At 54.0% G+C, this 22,333-nt stretch overlaps 1 protein-coding gene and 1 non-coding gene across 9 annotated transcripts in view; both read right to left on the minus strand.

Moving 5' to 3' along the window:
• Positions 1-22,333, minus strand: part of SLC43A2 (solute carrier family 43 member 2) — a 60,226-nt gene that overhangs the window by 29,382 nt on the left and 8,511 nt on the right. For all 8 annotated transcript variants that reach the window (XM_063598842.1, XM_034941229.3, XM_034941226.3 and 5 more), the window contains exons 3-5: positions 13,945-14,152; positions 12,369-12,424; positions 10,570-10,646 (exon numbers count right to left, since the gene is read on the minus strand). In XM_063598842.1, the coding sequence (XP_063454912.1) occupies positions 10,570-10,646; positions 12,369-12,424; positions 13,945-14,152 (341 nt within the window). The remainder of the gene's footprint in view (positions 1-10,569; positions 10,647-12,368; positions 12,425-13,944; positions 14,153-22,333) is intronic.
• On the minus strand, positions 13,575-13,678 carry LOC112437679 (small nucleolar RNA U13). The gene has a single exon (XR_003026236.1). It is a non-coding gene; the product is annotated as a small nucleolar RNA U13 (small nucleolar RNA).

A 22,333-nucleotide genomic window follows, 5' to 3' on the forward strand; every position in this document is an offset into this window, starting at 1 on the left:
GTTCTATATACTATGAATAAGTTTCCCTAGTTTGTCATTTAACTTCTTAATTCATGGTGTTTTGTTTCTTCAGTTTTTTTTTGTTTTTTTTTGAGATGGAGTTTCGCTCTTATTGCCCAGGCTGGAGTGCAATGGTGCGATCTCGGCTCACCGCAACCTCCACCTCCCGGGTTCACGCGATTCTCCTGCCTCAGCCTCCCAAGTAGCTGGGATTACAGGCGCCCGCCACCACGCCCGGCTAATGTTTGTAGTTTTAGTAGAGACAGGGTTTCACCATGTTGGCCAGGCTGGTCTCGAACTCCTGACCTCATGTGATCCACCCGCCTCAGCCTCCCAAAGTGCTGGGATTACAGGCGTGAGCCACTGCGCCCGGCCGAGGGTTTTAAAGATCATAAATAGGGTAGGTATTAACAATAGTTACTATTATGATATGTGTTATGACTTAATAACAAGGCAAATCTTCTGGTCAAGCTGCTCCTGGGCACAGCCAACGAGGGAAGTGTCCTCTGGCAGGAATCACAGCTCTGGGAGGAAGAAAAGGAAGCTGACTACAGGATAAAACACGAATTAGTATTCCCCTTTAAATAAATAATTAGTGTCCACAGAGACGGCCTTTCTTCTCCTGTCCTTGTTATTCTGTTGTGACCACACATTGACTGCTGTCAGGATGTTTATGATTTGGGTTTCACTGGTCAAGGTCATCCTTCATGTTCTCTTCAGAGAGGTTTCATTTGACACAAATGCTAGGTACTTCCTAAAAGCTGAAACACACTTTTGACCACCTATTTAAAAACTTTTATTGGTCAAAAAACACCATGAGGCCGGGCGCAGTGGCTCACACCTGTAATCCCAGCACTTTGGGAGGCCGAGGCAGGGGATCACCTGAGGTCAGGAGTTTGAGACCAGCCTGGCCAATACGGTGAAACCCCATCTCTACTAAAAATACAAAAAATTAGCCAGGCGTGGTGGCGTGCACCTGTAATCCCAGCTACTCGGCAGGCTGAGGCAGGAGAATCGCTTGAACCCAGGAGGCAGAGGTGGCAGTGAGTTGAGATCGCACCATTGCACTCCAGTCTGGGCAACAAGAGTGAAACTCTGCCTCAAAAAACAAAACAAAACAAAAACTTAAAGATTAGAAAAGTCAAGGGACTCCCCCAAGCTAGTAATGGTCAGACTGGGGATTCAAGCCAGGCCAAGCCTCTGTGTGTAGGCCCCAGGCCACGCTGCCTCTCTGGAGTCTCCTGTGGCCCCGGCCGATACACACTTCAGTTTGGATCCCACAGCTTTTACATGTGCCTTATTAAGATCCAATCTGCGCCCTTCAACTAGAGGTTTATTTTTCATTCATTTACTTATTTATTTTTTGAGACAGAGTCTCACTCTGTCGCCAAGGCTACAGTGCAGTGGCACAGTCTCAGCTCACTTCAACCTCCACCTCCCTGGTTCAAGCGATTCTCCTGCCTCAGCCTCCCGAGTAGCTGGGATTACAGGCACCTGCCACGATGCCCAGCTAATTTTTTTTGTATTTTGAGTAGAGACAGAGTTTCGCCATGTTGGCCAGGCTGGTCTCGAACTCCTGACTTCAGGTGATCCATCCGCCTCGGCCTCCCAAAGTGCTGGGATGACAGGCGTGAGCCACCGCGCCCGGTCATTGTTTTAAATTTGTTTTTGGAGATGAGGTCATGCTGTATTGCCCAGGCTGGAGCGCAGTGGCTATTCACAGGCATGATCCCTCTACTGATCAGCAGGACACTTTTGACCTGCTCTGTTTCTGACCTGGGCCGCTTCAGCCCTCCTTAGGCAACCTGGTGGTCCCTCACCCCCCGGAGGTCACCACACTGATGCTGAACTTAGTGTAGACATCTCATCAACACGGCACACTATTGTGCAGAACTCCTGGGCTCAACTCATCTGCCCACCTCAGCCTCCTGAGTAGCTGAGACTACAGGGGGATACCACAATGCCCACTCCCCAGCTAGAGATTTCTTACATTCCTTCTGAAGCTCCTTTGAGACCCATCTGCCCCCTGCCCTCACCTCCTGCTGTTGCCTTCGGGCTGACCTCCCCATGGTCCAGCGCCACAGCATAGGATGGGCTTGCATTTGCCTGTGGACTCCCGTAGGTCATCCTGACATCTGGGTCACTCCCCACATTCCCCCTTTCGCTCACTCCGTCCCCAGCTTCCCTGCCTCCACCGGTCTCAGCTGCGCATAATGGCTATTCAGAAGCCGCGGTGCCAGAGTGAGGGCTGAGTGCTGAGCAGAGCGCCCTAGCGCGGGCCTCGAGGGCTGGCGGAGGGGAAGGACCCCAGGAGGGGAAGGACCAGCTTTGCTGCCAAGCAGGAAGCCGGAGAGCTGTTTCCTGACTCACCACCACACTCACAGGTGGGAGTGCAAGCCCCTCTCCCAGCCCTCAGGTGCTTCCCACAGCCCCCTCACCGCCTCTGCCTCCGTGCGGGTCAACCTGTCCTGCCAGCCCGGGCTGTTCACTCACTGCCTCCACGCAGCCTCAGTCACACAGGGAAGCCCGTGACTCTCTCTCTTTCAGCCCCCTGGCTGCAGCATAAACAGGCCGGACCGTGTGACCTTCCCAGAGGGGAAAACAGCAGCTGCAGGGGGCCCCTCCCCTGGCATTCTGGCCATAGAGCATGGCCACCGGACAGGAGTCCCCGGAGGGCCAAGGCCCTGGGACAGTGCGGGCGGGGGAGCTTCTCTAAGATGCCGGACGTACGTGCCTTTTGGCCCAGGGCAGGCCATGGCATTGCTGGCAGGCAGAAACAAGGGGCAACCGTGGCACCCCCAGCCCTGACTTTCCACATCCACGGCCTCCCGAGTCCTCCCTGGCCTGCAGGAGGCTGGAGAGCTGGGTGGTGGGTGGGGGCTGGGGAGCTGGGAGGTGGGTGGGGGCTGGCATTCTGGCCCTCGGGTCCCCTCCAGAGGGAGCCTTGTCCTCAGGTGGCTGGAGTACACACCCAGAGTTCTGTACAACCTGCACAGGCCGGGATCCCGGAACCAGACTGCACAGGTAGACTCTGCCAGGCTGGGCTGTTTCCTACCCACAACAACCGGGCACCTCCAAGCACATGCTGCCCGGGAGAAGGTCCTTGTGGTCACCTTTCTGCTTCAGTGCTGAAGGGAGGGGAAGGGTGTGCTCCCCTCCCCCGGCCACCTCCTGTGCCTTCCCGGCCGGGTCCAGTCCTGCCAATACCGCTGCCCTTTCCGTCTGAACGTGGTCACATGCTGCAGCAAAGTCATGAGGCAGAACCCTCAGATGGCAAATTCTCCCCAAACCAATGGCAAGTAGCGGACTGCCTGAGCTTCCCCAAGGTACAGGACAGAGACAGAGGAAGGTGGGGAGGCACAGCAGGCACTGGGCACTGGCAAGTCCCGCTCACCAGGCACCTAGACCCTCCCGAGCTGGCCGGGGGCCACCGCGGGACCCTCTCCTGGACCCTCCAGAGCTGGCCGGGGGCCACCACGGGACCCTCTCCTGGACCCTCCAGAGCCGGCCGGGGGCCACCGCGGGACCCTCTCCTGGACCCTCCAGAGCTGGCCGGGGGCCACCACGGGACCCTCTCCTGGCTGCAGACACAGGGTCTACTGAGCCACGGCACTAAACTCCTGTCCCCTCTCTGGGGGCATCTGCCATCCTGCCCTCCTCTCCAGGATCTGAAGAGGGATGTTTATCCTCTTCACTTCCCTCAGATCCCACCTCCCATGAAATCATGCCTTCCTCAGGTTTAAAGTCAGACTTGAAGGAATCAAAAGGGAAAATCCACAGAGAAATGTCTCATCGGGGAGCCTGGCAACATTTTGAAACCCGCTTTTCTGTGTGGCTTCTGCTGAGAAATCCCCGTCCCACCCACGGGGACAGGGGTCAGAGTAATGGAGTGGAAATGGCAGGTTCACAATTTTGGCTGCAGCTGCTCCCATCTCTAAGCAACCCAGGCTCCGGGTTGGAGGGTGGCGACCCCAAGATGCGGCCTCAGCCGCCGGCCGTGTTTGTGCTCCAGCCGATGAAGCGAGTGCAAAGGGCTGTACAAACGCGAGGCACTGAACAAACACTGAGCGTGCCATCCAGATGTCCCGGGGGAGGCTGTGGCTCCACACCGTGGGGAATGCTCTGCCCCCATGGAGTGACCTGGCGTCTGCCCTCCAGGGATGCCACGCGATGGCCCAGGCCCTGTGCTGCAGGGCCCTGGGAGAGCCAGCACTGGCTACTGGGCAGCCTACCTGACGCGACAGCCACCCTTGCCCCTCGGAGCCTCCACTTGGGAAGGAAAAGCCACCATGGGTGCCGACCTCTTGGGCTCTGGAAGGATGGCTCGTGGCCATCTCCTTCTGGACTACAAGGAAAAGGCGTGTGCCCGCTTGGAGCCCCCTCTCCTACCAGTGGGGGTAACAGCTCGCAGCCCCTGGTCATCTGTAATTAGACCACAGCCCATGCAGCACAAAGGCCCCGGGACCCAGGAAGTCCCCGAATTAAGGCTTCCACGGCAACGCCGTCCCCTAGAGTCCTGGGTTATCACAGAGCTATTATCCGCAGCCCCAACATGGTTGTTGAAGATTGGAGTTAGAAATTCCTAAAGGCGACCCTGGAGACTCCTTTGTCCCCCAAATTAGAACACGGGTGGGAGACACAAACAGAAAGTGCCATTGTGCCCTGAGCTTGGCGTCTCCGGGAGCTGATCCCGACAGTTCTGCTTTCTGAAGGCCTGGGTTGTATCAGAATGAGATTCGGCTCTGCTCAGCAGAAGCCCCAGTCAGCCCAAGAGTGTTGCTAAACTGCTTCAGCCCTGTCCTCACTGACCTCATTTCCCTTTTGGGGTCTGTTCTCAAGGAGCAGGCACTGGAGCCCTCATCAGAGGCCTCAGGGGGCAGGGGAATGCCCATGGAACTCCCTCCACCCTGGGGGGAGGCGGAAAGAGATGACTTAGAAGGAGAGCTGGTCCATGCAACCAGAGGGTGTGGGTGTGAATGGTGGGTGTCAGCACATGCCCTCAGACGAGGAACAGTGACTTAGCAGCTTCCTGGGGCCTCTGGACCAAGGGTTGGCAAACTTTTTCCATAAAGGGCAAGATAGTAGACTTTTTTTTTTTTTTTTTTTTTTTTGAGTCAGAGTCTCGCTCTGTCACCCATGCTGGAGTGCAGTGGCACAATCTCAGCTCACTGCAAACTCTGCCTCCCGGGTTCAAGCAATTCTCCTGCCTCAGCCTCCTGAGTCGCGGGGACTATAGGCGCCCACCACCACATCTGGCTAATTTTTGCATTTTTAGTAGAGACGGGGTTTCACCATGTTGGCCAGGCTGCTCTCAAACTCATGAGCTCAGGTGATCCACCCGCCTCAGCCTCCCAAAGTGCTGGGGTTACAGGCGTGAGCTAGTGTACCTGGCTAAGACAGTAGGCCTTTTGGGCTTTACAGGCCATATGGTCTCTGTCACGACTGCATGACTCTGATGCGATAGCACAAAAGCAGCCATAGACAGGAGCAAACAGGCACAGCTCTACCCCATGAAGTTTTGTTTACAAAAACAGGCAGTGGTCTGGATTTGGCCTGGCAATGGTGGTTTGCTGACTCCTGCTCTAGATCAAAAAATGAAAACCTTGAAGAACAAACCAGCAGCCTCCTTTAGACAGACCTCTGGTAGCCAAACGCTTCAAATGGTGATCAGGTGACTCTCTTGCCTGGTCACTCTCTAGCCTGTGTAGCTTTTTGCCTCCAGTGGGAGAGCAAAGAGTGAATAGAAATGCTCCTGCCACAGTGGTTTGTGTGTGTGTGTGTTTTTTTTTTTAAGACGGAGTCTCACTCTGCCACCCAGGTTGGAGTGCAGTGGTGCGATCTCAGCTCACTGCAACCTCCGCCTCCCGGGTTCAAGCATTTCTCCCGCCTCAGCCTCCCGAGTAGCTGGAATTACAGGAGCATGCCACCATCCCAGGCTAATTTTTGTATGTTTAGTACAGATGGGGTTTCATCATGTTGGCCAGGCTGGTCTTGAACTCCTGGCCTCAGGTGATCCACCCACCTGGGCCTCCCAAAGTGCTGGGATTACAGGCGTGAGCCACCGCACCCGGCCACCGCAGTGGTTTTTAGCCTTCACACAGACCTGCCAGAGGCCAGTGAAAGTAATGGACCCTCCCCTCCAGAAAGACACAGCTGAGCGGCACCTACACACGCTTTGTTGGCATGGAATTTCAAGGGTGTGCACGGCTCTCCTGAAGCTTACTCATGGACCATGTAGAGACCTGAAAACCCCAGGGTAAGATCTCCTGCTCACTCGGAAAGAACACTAGTTTCTTTGTATTTGAAAGAGCTCTTACGAGTCACTAAATACTAATAATAATAAAATCAAGAGCACTGTAGAAAAATAGACAAATGACACAAAGAAGCAATTCACAGAAGAAATGCAATTTACCAATAAAGAGGAGAAAAGATGCTCTGTCTCACTAATAATGAAATAAATTTTAAAAATGGCATGTCGTTTTTCATAGGATCAGAGTGGCTATGTTTTAAAGAGGAATGACATGGCACTGGAAGGGACATGGAGGAAAAGACACTCGTGTACGTGCTGGTGGGCCTGTGGTGGCAGGCAGGCTTTTTTTTGAGACAGAATTTCACTCGTCGCCCAGGCCGGAGTGCAGTGGCACGATCTCGACTCGCTGCAACCTCCGCCTCCCGGGTTCAAGCGATTCTCCTGCCTCAGCCTCCTGAGTAGCTGGGATTACAGGCGCCCTCCACCAAGCCCGGCTAATTTTTGTATTTTTAGTAGAGACGGGGTTTCACCATACTGGTCAGGCTGGTCTCGAACTCCTGACCTCAGGTGATCTGCCTGCCTCAGCCTCCCAAAGTGCTGGGATTACAGGCGTGAGCCACTGCGCCCGGCCAGATGACCTTTTTAGAAGACTATTTAACAGTACATATTAAATTTTAAAACATGCTAATCCTGTGGCCCAGGGCTGCCAGGAACTTATTTTACAGAAATACATGCACAGGGATGTTCACTTCAGCAGCATTCATAAATTGGAAAAATTGGAAACCAAGCCAAAAGTCCATTAGTTGGAAACAGGTTGAATAAATGATGGTCCATCTATATTAAAGAATAATATACAGAACTGCTTAATAATAAGGCAGATCTCTAAGTACTGACAGGAAAGGATGTAAAAGATACATTAAGGGAAAAGGCAAGTTATCAGAGTTCTTTTTTTTTTAAGAAAAAAAAAAGAATAACACTGGTACATGCAGATCTTTTAAATACTGAAGAAATATATTCCAAACTGATGAAGACAGGCTGATAGAATTTTTTTTTTTAAACGGAGTTTCGCTCTCGTTTTCCCGGCTGGAGTGCAATGCCGCGGTCTCGGCTCACTGCAACCTCCGCCACCCAGGTTCAAGCGATTCTCCTGCCTCAGTCTCCCAAGTAGCTGGGATTACAGGCGTGCGCCACCATGCCCGAGTAATATTTTTGTATTTTTAGTAGAGATGGGGTTTCATTTCACCATGTTGGCCAGGCTGGTCTCGAACTCCTGACCTCAGGTGATGGGAACCTTCTCAGCCTCCCAAAGTGCTGGGATTACAGGTGTGAGCCACTGCGCCTGGCAGGCTCATAGAAGTTTAGTCTACAATTCATATTTCTGAAATGTTAAATTTTTACTTTTATTTTTGGGACAAAGTCTCGCTCTGTCACACAGGCTGGAATATAGTGGTGTCATTGTGGCATACTGTGGCCTGGAACTTCTGGGCTCCAGCCTTCCTCCCACCTCAGCCTCCCGAGGAGCTGGGACTACAAGCAACTGCCACCATGCCCTGGCTAATTAAAAAAAAAAAAATTGGAGAGACAAGGTGTCTCGCTATGTTGCCCAGACTGGTCTCAACCCTGGCCTCAAGTGATCCTCCCACCTTAGCCTCCCAAAGTGCTGGGATTCCAGGTGTGAGCAACTGCTCCCAACCTGAATTTTTAAAATAAAATCATTTTTGGGCCAGGTACGGTGGCTCACACCTGGAATCCCAGCACTTTGGGAGGTCAAGGTGGGAGGATCTGTTGAGCCCAGGAGTTTGAGACCAGCCTGGTCAACATAGTAAGACCCCATCTATAAAAAATGAAAATAAAAAATGTAATGAAAAAAATTTTGTTTTATAATTATAAAACATAAAGACAAAGAATTCTTACTGGCCTATTAGCTCCAACTGCAGGGTTCCTTTTAAAGTCTTTCTTTTTTTCCTTTTTTTTTTTTTGAGGGGGAGTCTTGATCTTGTCACCCAGGCTGGAGTTCAGTGGCGCGATCTCGGCTCACTGCAAACTCCGCCTCCCGGCCTCAAGCGATTCTCCTGCCTCAGCCTCCCAAGTAGCTGGGATTCCAGGGACCCACCACCGTGCCCAGCTAATTTTTGTATATTTTAGTAGAGACGGGGTTTCACTATCTTGGGCCAGGATGGTCTCGAACTCCTGACCTCATGATCCACCACTGCCCTTAGCCTCCCGGAGTGCTGGGATTACAGGTGTGAGCCACCGCACCCGGCCTAAAGTCTTTCTTAACAGGGATTCGTGGTCGTTTTTCAGACAAAGCACCTCTCGGCATTTCGGGGTGTGAGGTCCTCAAGCTCAAGGACCATCTCGTTCCTTTATCTCCGAAATTCAGGCCTGCCGTGACAGAGGCGTCGCGTGACTAAAATAATGGAGGTGAGGCCAGGTTTTTAGTTTTCATTCTGATGAAAGAGCTGCTGGTTTTCGGCCGGGCGCTGTGGCTCACGCCTGTCATCCCAGCACTTTGGGAGGCTGAGGCGGGCAGATTGCCTGAGATCAGGGGTTTGAGACCAGCCTGGCCAACATGGTGAAACCCCGTCTCTACTAAAAATACAAAACTTAGCCAGGCGTGATGGTGCACGCCTATAGTCCCAACTACTCGGGAGGCTGAGGTAGGAGAATTGCCTGAACCCGGGAGGCGGAGGTTGCAGTGAGCCAAGATTGCGTCACTGCACTCCAGCCTGGGCAACCGAGAAGACTCAAAAAAAAAAAAAAAAAGAAAAAGAAAAAAAGAAGAGGTCCAGAAGCCCCCAGAGCTCCCTCAAAGCTAAACAAGAACCCTTCAATGGCACGACAAGGGAAATCAGAAACCAGAGTGTACCACAAATAGTAATGGTAGGTACTGTGTCTTAGAAACTTTTTCACCGGTAAACTGATGCAGGCGAGGTTTCCTTGATGGACAGAAGCCTCTCTGAAGAAGCTATTGTTCTCATTTCTTTCCCAATGGCCAGCTCGGAATGGCACGATTGCCCAACTGGGCGAGCCCACAGAGAATTCCATTCTTCCCTCTGGGAGAGACTTTTTGGTTCCTCTTTTGACTTTCTTTTTTGTTGTTGTTTTTGAGACAGAGTCTGACTCTGTCGCTCAGGCTGGAGTGCAGTGGCTCGATCTTGGCTCACGGCAACCTCCGCCTCCCAGGTTCCAGCAATTCTCCCGCCTCAGCCTCCGAGTAGCTGGGATTACAGGCATGCACCACCCGCCCGGCTAATTTTTGTATTTTTTAGTAGAGACGGGGTTTCACCATGTTGGCCAGGCTGGTCTCAAACTCCTGACCTCAAGTGATCCGCCTGCCTCAGTCTCCCAAAGTGCTGGGATTTCAGGTGTGAGCCACCATGCCCAGCCCCTTTTTTGACTTTCTTTCTTTCAACCCCACCTTCCTTCTGCCTTCCTGACATCGAGAAGGAGCATATTTTGTGATGTCCTGAGGCTCCCAACAAGGGGGTGCTCAGTACCCCGAGAAAACATCTCCCCCAGGCGACTGTCTGTGCCCAGGCATGGAGGAAACAAGAGGAGCAGAAGACCAGATGTTCCCTGCATTTTCCATCTGGCTCCGAACAAAGGCAAAGGTTGGGGCAGTTCCACGGGAGGCGGGTGGTCAGGCTGCTCCATGAGCCGAAGCTCCCGGAGACCCTGATGACAGCTGCCGAGGAAAACAGGAAAAGAAAGTGGGCGGCAGCGTTTTGTCTTCCTGCCTCTGCCTTCCTTGGGCACAAGGCTAGTGAGCTGCTTCCTCAGCATCAAAGCCCAGATCGGAAGGCAGGGAATGTCGGCCAGGCGAGGTGGCTCACGCCTGTCACCCCAGCACTTTGGGAGGCCGAGGCGGGTGGATCACCTGAGGTCAGGAGTTTGAGACCAGCCTGACCAACATGGCGAAACCCCATGTGTACTAAAAATACAAAAATTAGCCGGGTGTGGTGGCGGACGCCCATAGTCCCAGCTACTCGGGAGGCTGAGGCAGGAGAATCGCTTGAACCTGGGACGCGGAGGTTGCAGTGAGCCGAGATCCCCCCGTTGCACACCAGCCTGGGCGACAGAGCAAGACTCCGTCTCAAAAAAAAAAAAAGGCAAGGGATTGTGAAGCCACGCCCCACTGCCTGTGGACCTCAGCTGAGGAGGCCCTGCCAGGCCACCTCGCCCATAGCCCCTCTACTGTTTGGGACACCCAGGCACATGCAGGCACATGGAAGGCAAGGAAACAGAAACCAATCAAAGCGGCCTCAAATTTAGAAACAGATTACTGAACTACAGAGCTTTAAAAAATCCGTACTCACCGTTAATGAGGTGAAGGTCATACACATCCCACCAAAGCCATTCAGAGCCAGGGCGATGAAGATGAGCACGGAGAGAGCTGCAGGGACATGGAAAGCTCATGAGTGGAGACCCCAGCTGAGCTCCAGGGAAGCTGGGACCAGCCCAGAGTCCTGCGCGGTGCAGGCTCCCAGTAAATCCAGTAAATGCAGGCCGGGGTTAGTACCTGACATCTGGGGAGTGGAACTGCCCCTTTCTCACCCCCTCCTCTAGGCCTATTTCTTTTTCTTTTTTAATTGAGACGTAGTTTTGCTATTGTCACCCAGGCTGGAGTGCAATGGCATGATCCTGGCTCACTGCAACCTCTGACTCCCGGGTTCAAGTGATTCTCCTGCCTCAGCCTCCCAAGTAGCCGGGATTACAGGCATGCGCCACCACACCCGGCTAATTTTTGTATGTCTTGCCATGTTGGCCAGGCTGGTCTCAAACTCCTGGCCTCGGGTGATCTGCCCATCTCAGCCTCCCAAAGCGCTAAGATTACAGGCATGAGCCACCATGCCCAGCCTCCTCTTGCCTATTTCACAAAGCGTGGGCTCTTGAAAAAGGTGCACACCCATCTTCTTTTCTCCAATTAATATTAGCAGTGTCCAGGCGCAGTGACTCACACCTAGAATCCCAACACTTTGGGAGGCTGAAGCAGGAGAATTGCTTGAGCCCAGGGGTTCAAGACCAGCCTGGGCAACAAAGTGAGACCCCATCTCTAAAAAAAAGTTAAAAATTAGCCAGGTGAAGCCAGGCGCGGTGGCTCACGCCTGTAATTCCAGCACTTTGGGAGGCCGAGGCGGGTGGATCACGAGGTCAGGAGATCGAGACCATCCTGGCTAACACGGTGAAACCCCGTCTCTAATAAAAATACAAAAAATTAGCCAGGCGTGGTGGCGGGTGCCTGTGGTCCCAACTACACAAGAGGCTGAGGCAGGAGAATGGCGTGAACCCGGGAGGTGGAGGTTGCAGTGAGCTGAGATTGCGCCACTGCACTCCAGCCTGGGCGACAGAGGGAGACTCTGTCTCAACAACAACAACAACAAAATTAGCTAGCTGTGTGTGTGCGTGCCTGTAGTCCCAGCTACTCTGGAGGCTGAAGTGGGACGATCGCTTGAGCCCGGGAGGTCCAGGGTGCAGTAAGCTGTGACTGCACCACTGCACTCCAGCCAGGGTGACAGAGAGAGACCCTGTCTCTAAAACAAAACAAAACAAAACAACAACAACAAAAAAACAAACAGCAGGGAGTAGGAGGCCTAAGGAAGCTACTTCACTGAAACCAAAAATACAGATTCCTGAAAATCAGTAGATGAGCCTGGCTAAGATTTTGGTGAAACTCAAGTCCTCTTTTGGTGTTTGCTCTACAAGTCCTTGAACAGGGTTGTGGAGCAGGTGGCTTCTAAGCCATCCTTCATGCTTTGGCCTGTGCTGCCTGGAGGGGACTCAGCTTGTGACTTCTGCACACAGCGAGGACCATGCCCCTGCAGCCAGCCTGGTTCTTAGAACTTGCCTCTCAGGTTGGCATCAGTGAGGGACTGGCTTGGTTTGGTGATGAGATGGAAGTTGCTCATACCTTGGAAGCTCCTGTCTGGGGTAGCTGCTCTCTGATCTTGCCATCTATTTGAGATAAGTAACTGAGTAGAGGCCTAACAGGTGTCCCCTCTAACTTGAGCAGCGAGCAGCAGGCCCAGGACAGTGTCCAAGAGCAGGTGGGCCTGGGAGCAGCTCAGGGCACTCTCTCCCCGGTCCCTGACAGAAGATGGAGGGAGAGGACACTCACCGTTTGGTTTACTTGCTCCATACGCAATCAGCAAGCAGGAAACCGCGAAGCAGGCGCTAAAACCAAGCAGAAACACAATGTTATTTACGATTATGACTTTATTCAGTGTTATTGTTTTGTTTTTGTTTTTGTTTTTTTGGTTTTTCTTGAGACGGAGCCTTGCTCTGTCGCCCGGGCTGGAGTGCAGTGGCGCGATCTCGGCTCACTGCAACCTCCGCCTCCCAGGTTCAAGCATTTCTCCTGCCTCAGCCTCCCAAGTAGCTGGGATATTACAGGCGCCCACCACCACGCGTGGCTAATTTTTTTATTTTTAGTGGAGACAGGGTTTCACCATGTTGGCCAGGCTGGTCTCGAACTCCTGGCCCCAGGTGACCCACCCAACTCTGCCTCCCAAAAAGCTGGGATTACAAGTGTAAGCCACCGTGCCCAGCCCATTTTCATTTATATTTTTGTATATGTATTATAAAGCACATTAAGAATGGCATAGGGGGCCGGGAGCCACCGCACTCCAGCTCCAGTTGCTTGGGCAACAAGAGCAAAACTCCAACTCAAAAGGAAAAAAAAAAAAAAAGAATGGCATAGGGGCCAGGCACGATGGCTCACGCCTGTAATCCCAGCACTTTGGGAGGCTGAGGCGGGCGGATCACAAGGTCAGGAGATCGAGACCATCCTGGCTAATATAGTGAAACCCCGTCTCTACTAAAAATACAAAAAATTAGCCAGGCGTGGTGGCGGGCGCCTGTAGTCCCAGCTACTCGGGAGGCTGAGGCAGGAGAATGGCGTGAACCCGGGAGGCGGAGCTTGCAGTGAGCCGAGATCGCGCCGCTGCACTCTAGCCTGGGCGACAGAGGGAGACTCCATCTCAATAAATAAATAAATAAATAAATAAGAAAAAAATATATATATAAAAATTAGCTGGGTGTGGTGGCAGGCGCCTATAATCCCAGCTACTCGGGAGGGTGAGACAGGAGAATTGCTTGAACTGGGGAGGCAGAGGTTGCCGTGAGCCGAGATCACGCCACTGCCCTCCAGCCTGGGCGACACAGCAAGACTCCGTCTTGAAAAAAAAAAAAAAAAGAGCACAGATATGCATCATTTATAATTCCATGTGCTTATTATATTGGGGGTACGTGTTGAAAATCTTTTTTCTGGTGGAGCTGTAAGGTCAAATGGGCTGTGGAAACCAGTGTTGTTGGTTTTTTTTCTTATCAGATGGATACTGTGCCAGCTTCGTAACAAGGTTTGAGGGAAGCATGTCTCACACATGCGAGGGAAACCCCAATTATCATGCTTATGAACTACAAAGGGATGGGAAACACATGTTCTTAGTGACAAGCAGCTCCGGTCCCTGGGCGGCCTGGAGCCTGGAACTTTTCTTATTCGGTACTGGAGCACGGCGAGGACCGCAGTACCTGCTGATTCGGTGGCGGACGGGGTAGGAACTCCATTCTGGAGGGCCTTCAGGGAGCTCCACAGTACACCTGATATCAGGTACGACCAGGATACCCTTCTGTGGGGAACTCAGCCCAGGGGGTCCACCTGCCCACTCCCTGCCCCCTAAGGGACCCACACTGACCTGCCCAGCAGCCTGAGCTTCCTCGGGCCATACTTGTCCATGACGATACCCAGGGGCAGGGTGATGGCACTGAGCAGAAAGGAGCCCACAGTGAAGGCCAAATTTAGCATCTCGTCCTGGGCCTGGCAGCTGAGCCAGCCGTTCATCCAGCTCACCTCCTCGTGCCCCGGCTCTGCTGTGCCGCCCACTGTGCCATTGGTGACATTCTCTGTGTGAAGAGGGAAGGAAACCCTGACTTCAGGGTCATGACAGGGATTCCCAAAGATCAGAAGGGCAGGTGCTCATTCAGAGTCCCCCCACTGGGAATGCCAGGGCTGGCTGGGGGCCTCTCGAGGGCTCAGGCTACCCCGCAGCAGGCTTGGATGGCCATTTGGCCCAAGTCCCCTGGAGTGAAAATGCAGAGGTTCTTAACTTTTGTGGGGGCCATGGACCCTTTGAAAAATCCAATAAAGACCTCCCCAGAAAATGCACACCAAGGTTTATCCACAGTTTCAGGAGCTTTGTGTGTCCCTTGAAGAGCAACGAAGCCCAGGCTGAGAGTCCCATTCGAGAGCATCTGCCACCCTAGAACGGCAGACCTCAGGGCCTAGCCTTGGCTGTGGGGCCCCAGACTGGTGAGAACCTTCTCACGGCAGCTATGTCCGTGGGGACAGACTGCAGCCAGTATGGACGCAGAACCCAGACCACTTGGGAAGCACAAGCACTGGTCTCACCCCAATAGCCTGGTTCTCCTCTGTCCATGTGGGGAGACTGCGGCGCTTCCTTCAATGGGAAGTCCAGCTGCCTTCTCAAACACAGAACAGATGCCACCTTCTCCCCCTGATATTTTCTTTTTCTTTTTCTTTTTTTTTTTTTTTTGAGGCGGAGTCTCACTCTGTTGCCCAGGCTGGAGTGCAGTGGCACGATCTCGGCTCACTGCAACCTCCGCCTCCCGGGTTCAAGCAATTCTCCTGCCTCAGCCTCCCGAGTAGCTGGGATTACAGGCACCCGCCACCGCCCCCGGCTAATTTTTGTATTTTTAGTAAAGACGGGGTTTCATCATGTTGCCCAGGCTGGTCTCGAACTCCTGACCTCAGGTGATCCTCTCACCTCTGCCTCCCAAAGTGCTGGGATCACAGGCGTGAGCCGCCGCACCCAGCCGATATGCACCTTTCTTATTTTCCTTGCCGGGGTCACAGTGGTGCCGTCCCGTGGCCATGCCCAGACCTCGCTGGGTGCTGAGTCTGGTGTGTTTGCCACACCCAGCCCTTAATGGCCCCCTTCAAAGTCCACCCAGCACCAAAACAACACAAAAAGGAAGAGAAAAGTGCTGTGGCAGCTGAAGATGGGAGGGTGGAGGACGGGCTGGGAACGAGGCTGAGGAGCTCTCCTGGCTGGGACTGCTAGTTAAGAGATGCTGACTAATCCTGCAGAAAACAGGAGCCGACTTTGATTAGACATGAGGTCACGCTGGGAGAGTCAAGGAAACGCTCTTCTTCCGGTAACTGCCTGCCTTCCAATTGCAGCCCTCTGGCGCCAGGGCTGTAGCGCCGAGGTTTGCAAAGGCTTGCTCAGGCCTCTGGGGGTTCCTCCAAGGTTACTGGAAAGGATGCGCACAGGTGGACTCGTGCTTCATGCCAACGTGTGGCCAAGGAGCCCCGCCGGGGCCGTGTGGATGAAGAGCGTGGAACTGGAATCTGGTTTCTAGCTTCCAGTGTTTGTTTCTCCACTTTCTACCTGCATGACCTTGCTCTAGCTCAGTTTCCTTGTCCATAACATGGACATCATATAATGATAAGATCCACCTCCTAGAGTGTGGGGGAAGATCAATGAGAAAAATTCAGAAAACCTTCTGGAGCTCACCCAGGCATAGAAAGCACTCAATAACGAATAGCTACAAGTTGCTGCTGTTGTCGTGGTTATCATGATCATTGCTGCTATTGGAGGCTCCGGCGGGGAATCACGGCACCATCAGCTGGCACAGAGCCGGATGCAGTGGCTGCGGGGAGCACAGTCCCGTCAGCGTGTGTGGAAGCGCAAAGACATGTCTAATCCCCCACTGGGCTGTGAGCCCTGAAGGGCAGGGCCTGCATTGTGGTCACTTCTGTGTCCCCAGTATCTCACCCAGGTCTTGGCCTACAATAGCTGTTTACTGAATGAATAAAAACAACAGGGCCAGGTGTGGCGGCTCATGCCTGTAATCCCAGCACTTTGGGAGGCAGAGGCGGGTGGATCGCCCGAGGTCAGGAGTTCAAGACCAGCCTGGCCAACATGGTGAAGCCCCGTCTCTACTAAAAATTCAAAAATTAGCCAGGCATGGTGGCACATGCCTGTAATCCCAGCTACTCAGGAGGCTGAGGCAAGAGAATCATTGAACCCGGTAAACGGAGGCTGCAGTGAGCCAAGATCACACACCACTGCACTCCAGCCTGGGCAAATAGTTAGACTCTGTCTCAAAAAAAAAACAAAAAACAAACAAACAAACAAAAAACCAGAATCAGGCCGGGGACAGTGGCTCAGTCTGTAATCCCAGCCCTTCGGGAGGCCAAGGTGGGTGGATCACCTAAGGCCAGGAGTTCAAGACCAGCCTGGCCAATATGGTGAAACCCCGTCTCTACTAAAAATACAAAAATTAGCCGGGCATGGTGGGCATCTATAATCACAGCTACTCGGGAGGCTGAGACAGGAGAATTGCTTGAACCCGGGAGGCGGAGGTTGCGGTAAGCTGAGATTACACCACTGCACTCCAGCGTGGGCAACAGAGTGAGACCCCGTCTCGAAAAACAAAACAGAACAAAACAAAACAAAAACAATGGCACCAGATCACAATGGCCAAAAGGATCGAGAGAGGAATCAACAGAACCACGTTGAATCGAGGGGGGATTTAAGGAGATCAGAGCCACGAGGTTAACCACGTGAAGCCACAGAAATACAACCTCACCAACCAGATTCCCACCTCGGCCACTTTCTCTCGGTTTTCCAAAAAGAAGCTCCACCACACGGTCAGCCAAACACATGGCAGACGGGGTCCTCGAGCCCGTCAGGGTGGAGCTCAGAGCTGTCACGTACACCGCCTCAGCCGACAGGCCTGGGCCACTCGCCCATCCACAGTGGGGCAGCTTCTGGAAAGGAGGAGCTGCTTTGTGAGTTGGTGTTGGTTTCAAATGTCAGCTTTGCCAGCAGCAAAGGAATTGGCTCTGAAGTCAGGGAAAGAGGGTCTCTCCAAAGCAACAGCCATTTCCAGGTTGACACGCAGATAGGAGCAAACCAGCACAGAGGTGACAGAGAGGATGGATGGAGGGGGCACGCCAGGGCCCAGGATGGGTGACTTGTGGGGCCAGTGACTGCACAGGGGCCGTGGAATGACTGAGGGCTTGGGGGGCCGCAGGTTCTACTGCTGCAAGCAGGAGCCACGGGGACAAGGAATGGAGCGGGTGAGGCAGCACTGCCTGAGTAAAGGCACCAGGGACCTCCAGTTACCCCAGGGAGGAACCGCAGCTGGGTCTCTAAACCCATGGGTTTTCTCATCTAGAGCCAGAAGATAAAAATCCCAAGGCTAGGCCAGGCACGGTGGCTCACGCCTGTAATCCCAGCACTTTGGGAGGCCGAGGCTGGTGGATCACCTGAGGTCAGGAGTTTGAGACCAGCCTGGCCAACATGGTGAAACCCCATCTCTACTAAAAATACAAAAAAATTTAGCCAGGCCTGGTGGCAGGTACCTGTAACCCCAACTACTTTGGAGGCTGAGGCAGGAGAATCGCTTGAACCCAGAAGGCAGAGGTTGCAGTGAGCCGAGATCGTGCCACTGCACTCCAGCCCGGGCCACAGAGTGAGAGTCTGTCTCCAAACAAACAAACAAACAAACAAAAGTCTTAAATTGATTAGAGATCTGGTCACCCCTTTAACCACACAGGGGAGAGGCAAGGTCAGGGGAGAGGCAAGGTCAGGGTAGAGGCAAGGGTATCTGTCCTTCCCATCTTTTACCCTGGAGCGACTACACACAGGGGCAGGGACCTTGCACTTAGGCCAACAGCCTTCTCGTCTTAAACAAATCCCTGCCGATGGGGCCACCAGGCCCTCTGCCCAGCCGCCCGCCTCCAGGCCGTCCTGTCCGGCAACAGATGCGCCTGGGGCGGGGGAGGTGAGCGGCTTCTCCTGCTTGTGGAGCAATTTGAGAGTCTCCCTCCTGCTGGAGGGAAGGAAGCCCTTGGTGAGCCCAGAAGCTCTGTTGACAGTAAACAGCCCACATGCACCCAGCAGATGCCCAAACAGACACACCCAGGCTGTTCCTCTCCCTCTGCTCCCACCTGGGCAACCGTGGGCCAGGAGAGAGACAAACAGATTAAGCACCCAGGAAGTGCCAAGGCGTGGGGTGGCCCTCTGCTCCCAGCCTGGAGCTTGACCCCGGGCCAGCCTGCTCTGCTCACCCCCGGCCAGGCTGCTCTGCTCCTCACCTGCACCTGTTTATTAAACAGATGCCTCCTCTGGGGTGGCCAGAAGTGGCCCAGCCCAGCCTGGCCAGAGAAGGTGAACTGAGAAGACAGGCAAGAGTTGGTGTGGCCAGTGAGTGCCAAGAACAGGAACAGGGCTGCTTAGGAGGAGACCCAGGGCCAGCGAGGACGAACACGGTTCAGCCCCACTCACAGAAGACGCACAAGATCTTTACAGAGGAATCAGGGAGAAAAGAGGGTGCTGTGGCCCCCCAGGCTCCCCCGAGGCAAAGAGGAGCCTCCCCACACCCCGGGGAGACAAAGGGAGGGGGGCCTCCAAGATGATGCTTGAGGGGGCCAAGAAGTACCTGGCTTGAGGTCCCCTCTAAATTCCTGAGCTGCCCCCTTCCCTGACTAGTCGCTTTCTGAGCCCCCCACTCCAGGGTGCGGGTCCCTGGACAGCCCACCGATGGCCCCTGCCCGGGATCTCCCGTCTCTCAAATCCTTAGTCTATCCGGCAACAGGAAGCAGCATCTCAGTCCTCAGTCCGGCAGGGGAGATGTAGGTGAGAGGTCGGCTCAGACACAGAGCAAACAACAGGCAGGAGGGCACGGACAGGCAGAGGCCATCCTGGGCTGACCAGGGCCTGGCCCCCGAGCAGTGGTCCCAGCAGCGGCTGCCGTGTGTGCCAGCTGCCATGCTCAACGGGTGTGCCCACGCCCTCCCCATATTCCCCACGAGGATACTGTCAGAGTGTCCCCGAGGGATGCTCAGAGCAGGTAAGTCACTTGCCGAAGGTCTCATGGGGGTCCCTGGGGAAGCTGGGCTTGACTCCAGGCTGTCAGACCCCGAAGCTCCCGCTCTTACCACTCGGGCTGTGCCGATGCTGGCCTACCTGGGCTAGAGGCTCATATCCCAGAGAGAAAATGCTGAGAGAACAGAGCCGGGAAAAGGCTGCCCATGTGCCGGCAACACCAGGAGGCCCTGAATATCGCTTGGTGGGAATGGGACTAAGACTCTCCCATGAGGTCCCTGAGAGCCAGCCTAAGCTGGACAGGACCTTCATGGACACCAGAAGCCAGGGGTGGCCAGTGGATGTCTGTGAGGGCAATGAGGTCACGAACCAAGAAGGAGGGAGGCTGGGGCGGTGGGAAGAGCCAAGGCCGCCAGCTCTTCTCTGAGACGCATCCTGAGGCTGCCAGCCCCAGCCTTTAAACCTTCTTACCCATTGCTATGGAATTTTTAAAATTCCAAATAAACTGGGGGAAAAGTTTAAAAATCACATTTATAGCAATAAAAGTGAAAGGCTGGATTTAAGAAAGCTATCCGGCTGGGCGCGGTGGCTCACGCCTGTAATCCCAGCATTGTGGGAGGCCAAGGCGGGTGGATCACGAGGTCAGGAGATCAAGACCATCGTGGCTAACACGGTGAAACCCAGTCTCTACTAAAAATACAAAAAATTAGCCAGGCGTGGTGGCGGGCACCTGTAGTCCCAGCTACTGGGGAGGCTGAGGCAGGAGAATGGCGTGAACCCGGGAGGCGGAGGTTGCAGTGAGCCGAGATTGCGCCACTGCACTCCAGCCTGGGAGACAGAGCAAGACTCTGTCTCAAAAAAAAAAAAAACTACCCACATTTGCCTGTGGGTGTGAGGAGAGACTCTAAAAAGACAGGTCCTTGAGCCGGGTGCGGTGATTCACGCCTGTAATCCCAGCACTTTGGGAGGCCAAGGCTGGTGGATCACCTGAGGTCAGGAGTTTGAGACCAGCCTGGCCAACATGGTGAAACCCTGTCTCTACTAAAAATACAAAAATTAGCCAGGTGTGGTGGTGGGCACCTGTAATCCCAGCTATTTGGGAGGCTGAGGCAGGAGAATCACTTTAACCCGGGAGATGGAGGTTGCGGTGAGCTGAGATCATGCCATTGTACTCCAGCCTGGGTGACAGAGTGAGACTCCATCTCAAAAAAATAAAATAAAATACAAATACAAATACAAAATATTAGCCGGGTATGGTGGCAGGCGCCTGTAATCCCAGCTACTTGGGAGGCTGAGGCAGGAAAATCGTTTTAACCCGAGAGGCGGAGGTTACAGTGAGCCGAGACTGCGCCACTGCACTCCAGCCTGGGCGACAAGAGTGAAACTCCGTTCCCTCCTCCCCATTCCCCAAGAAAACAGGTCCTCGAGGCAGCAGAGAAACCTCCTGTCCACATCTGCAGCTTCACTCAGCCCGTGGGGATCAAGCCTGGGCCTGCTTCCCCAAAGTGGGCGGCAGCCCCTCCCTCTGCCCTTGCAGCGACCTCTGTGCCAGGGCGAGCTCGCAGCGACCTCTGTGCCAGGGTGAGAGGCTCTCTCCCACCACCACAGGCGGAGAAACTGCAGAGGTCAAGAGCATACAACTGGGGTCGGTCTTCATGCCCATGGTCAGACTGTGGGTGACTTCCTCAGGCAGAGGCCGTGATGACTTCTGGTTTCTATGCCACCCAAACATACCAGCATGTGGCAAGCCCTCAGCAATTCACACGAGCCTCTAACAGGGGAATTGGATGGTCGCCCTCCTCTATCTCCCTGGCTTCCTCCTGCCTTGGGAATAAAATTCAGTTTCCCCGAATGGCCTCCCAGTCCCTGCAGCCCCAGCCCCTTCCCACTTCTCTCCTCTCCTCCAGGGTGTACCCTCCTCTCCTCCAGGCTGTACCCTCCTCTCCTCCAGGGTGTACCCTCCTCTCCTCCAGGCTGTACCTTCCTCTCCTCCAGGGCGTACCCTCCTCTCCTCCAGGGCGTACCCTCCTCTCCTCCAGGGCGTACCCTCCTCTCCTCCAGGGCGTACCCTCCTCTCCTCCAGGCTGTACCCTCCTCTCCTCCAGACTGTACCCTCCTCTCCTCCAGGGTGTACCCTCCTCTCCTCCAGGGTGTACCCTCCTCTCCTCCAGGGTGTACCCTCCTCTCCTCCAGGGTGTACCCTCCTCTCCTCCAGGGTGTACCCTCCTCTCCTGAATCACCCCTCCTCAACCTCCAGGCTTCCACCTGAACCGCAGAGAGGCCCTCCCACCCAGCAGGAGCCACATCTCCGCTGCTGTTCTAGCTCCTGGCGCCCTGCTTTCTTGGGGGCCCGACCACCCCCTGGAATTATACGGGTTACACAGGTATGCGTGTGATGACTTGTTTGCTCTGCACCCAGCACGGCACCTTCGTCAATGTTTACTGAATGTTTAGGTTACAGGAAAGAGGGGATTAACGATCCACATGTAGGCCTGGAGCGGTGGCTCACGCCTATAATCCCAGCAATGTGGGAGCCCGAGGTGGGTGGATCGACTGAGCCCAGGAGTTCAAGACCAGCCTGGGCAACATGGTGAAACCCCTATCTCTACAAAACATTTAAAAATTAACTGGGTATGGTGGCTTGCACCTGTAGTCCCAGCACTTTGGGAGGCTGAGGCCGGTGGATCACTTGAGCCCAGGAGTTTTGAGACCAGCCTGAGCAACGTGATGAAACCCTTATCTCTACAAAAAATTTGACCGGGCGTGGTGGCTCACACCTGTAATCCCAGTGCTTTGGGAGGCCAAGGCGGGTGGATCACCTGAGGTCAGGAGTTCGAGACCAGCCTGGCCAACATGGTAAAACCACATCTCTACTAAAAAATACAAAAATTAGCCGGGTGTGGTGATGGGCACCTGTAATCCCAAAAACAAAAACAAAAAACTAACTGGGTATGATGGCTCATGCTTGTAGGCCCAGCACTTTGGAAGGCTGAGGCGGGAGGATCGCTTGAGCCCAGGAGTTTGAGACCAGCCTAGGCAACATGGCGAGACCCTGTCTCTACAAAAAATACAAAAATTAGCTGAGTATGGTGGCGCACACTTGTAGTCCCAGCTACTGCTACTCGGGAGGCTGAGGCGGGAGGATTGCTTGAGCCCAGGAGTCAAGGCCACAGTGAGCTGTGATTGCAACACTACATTCCAGACTGGGCAACAGAGCGAGACCCTG

This window comes from Pan paniscus, chromosome 19, assembly GCF_029289425.2.
Source record: "Pan paniscus chromosome 19, NHGRI_mPanPan1-v2.0_pri, whole genome shotgun sequence".
NCBI lineage: Eukaryota > Metazoa > Chordata > Mammalia > Primates > Hominidae > Pan > Pan paniscus.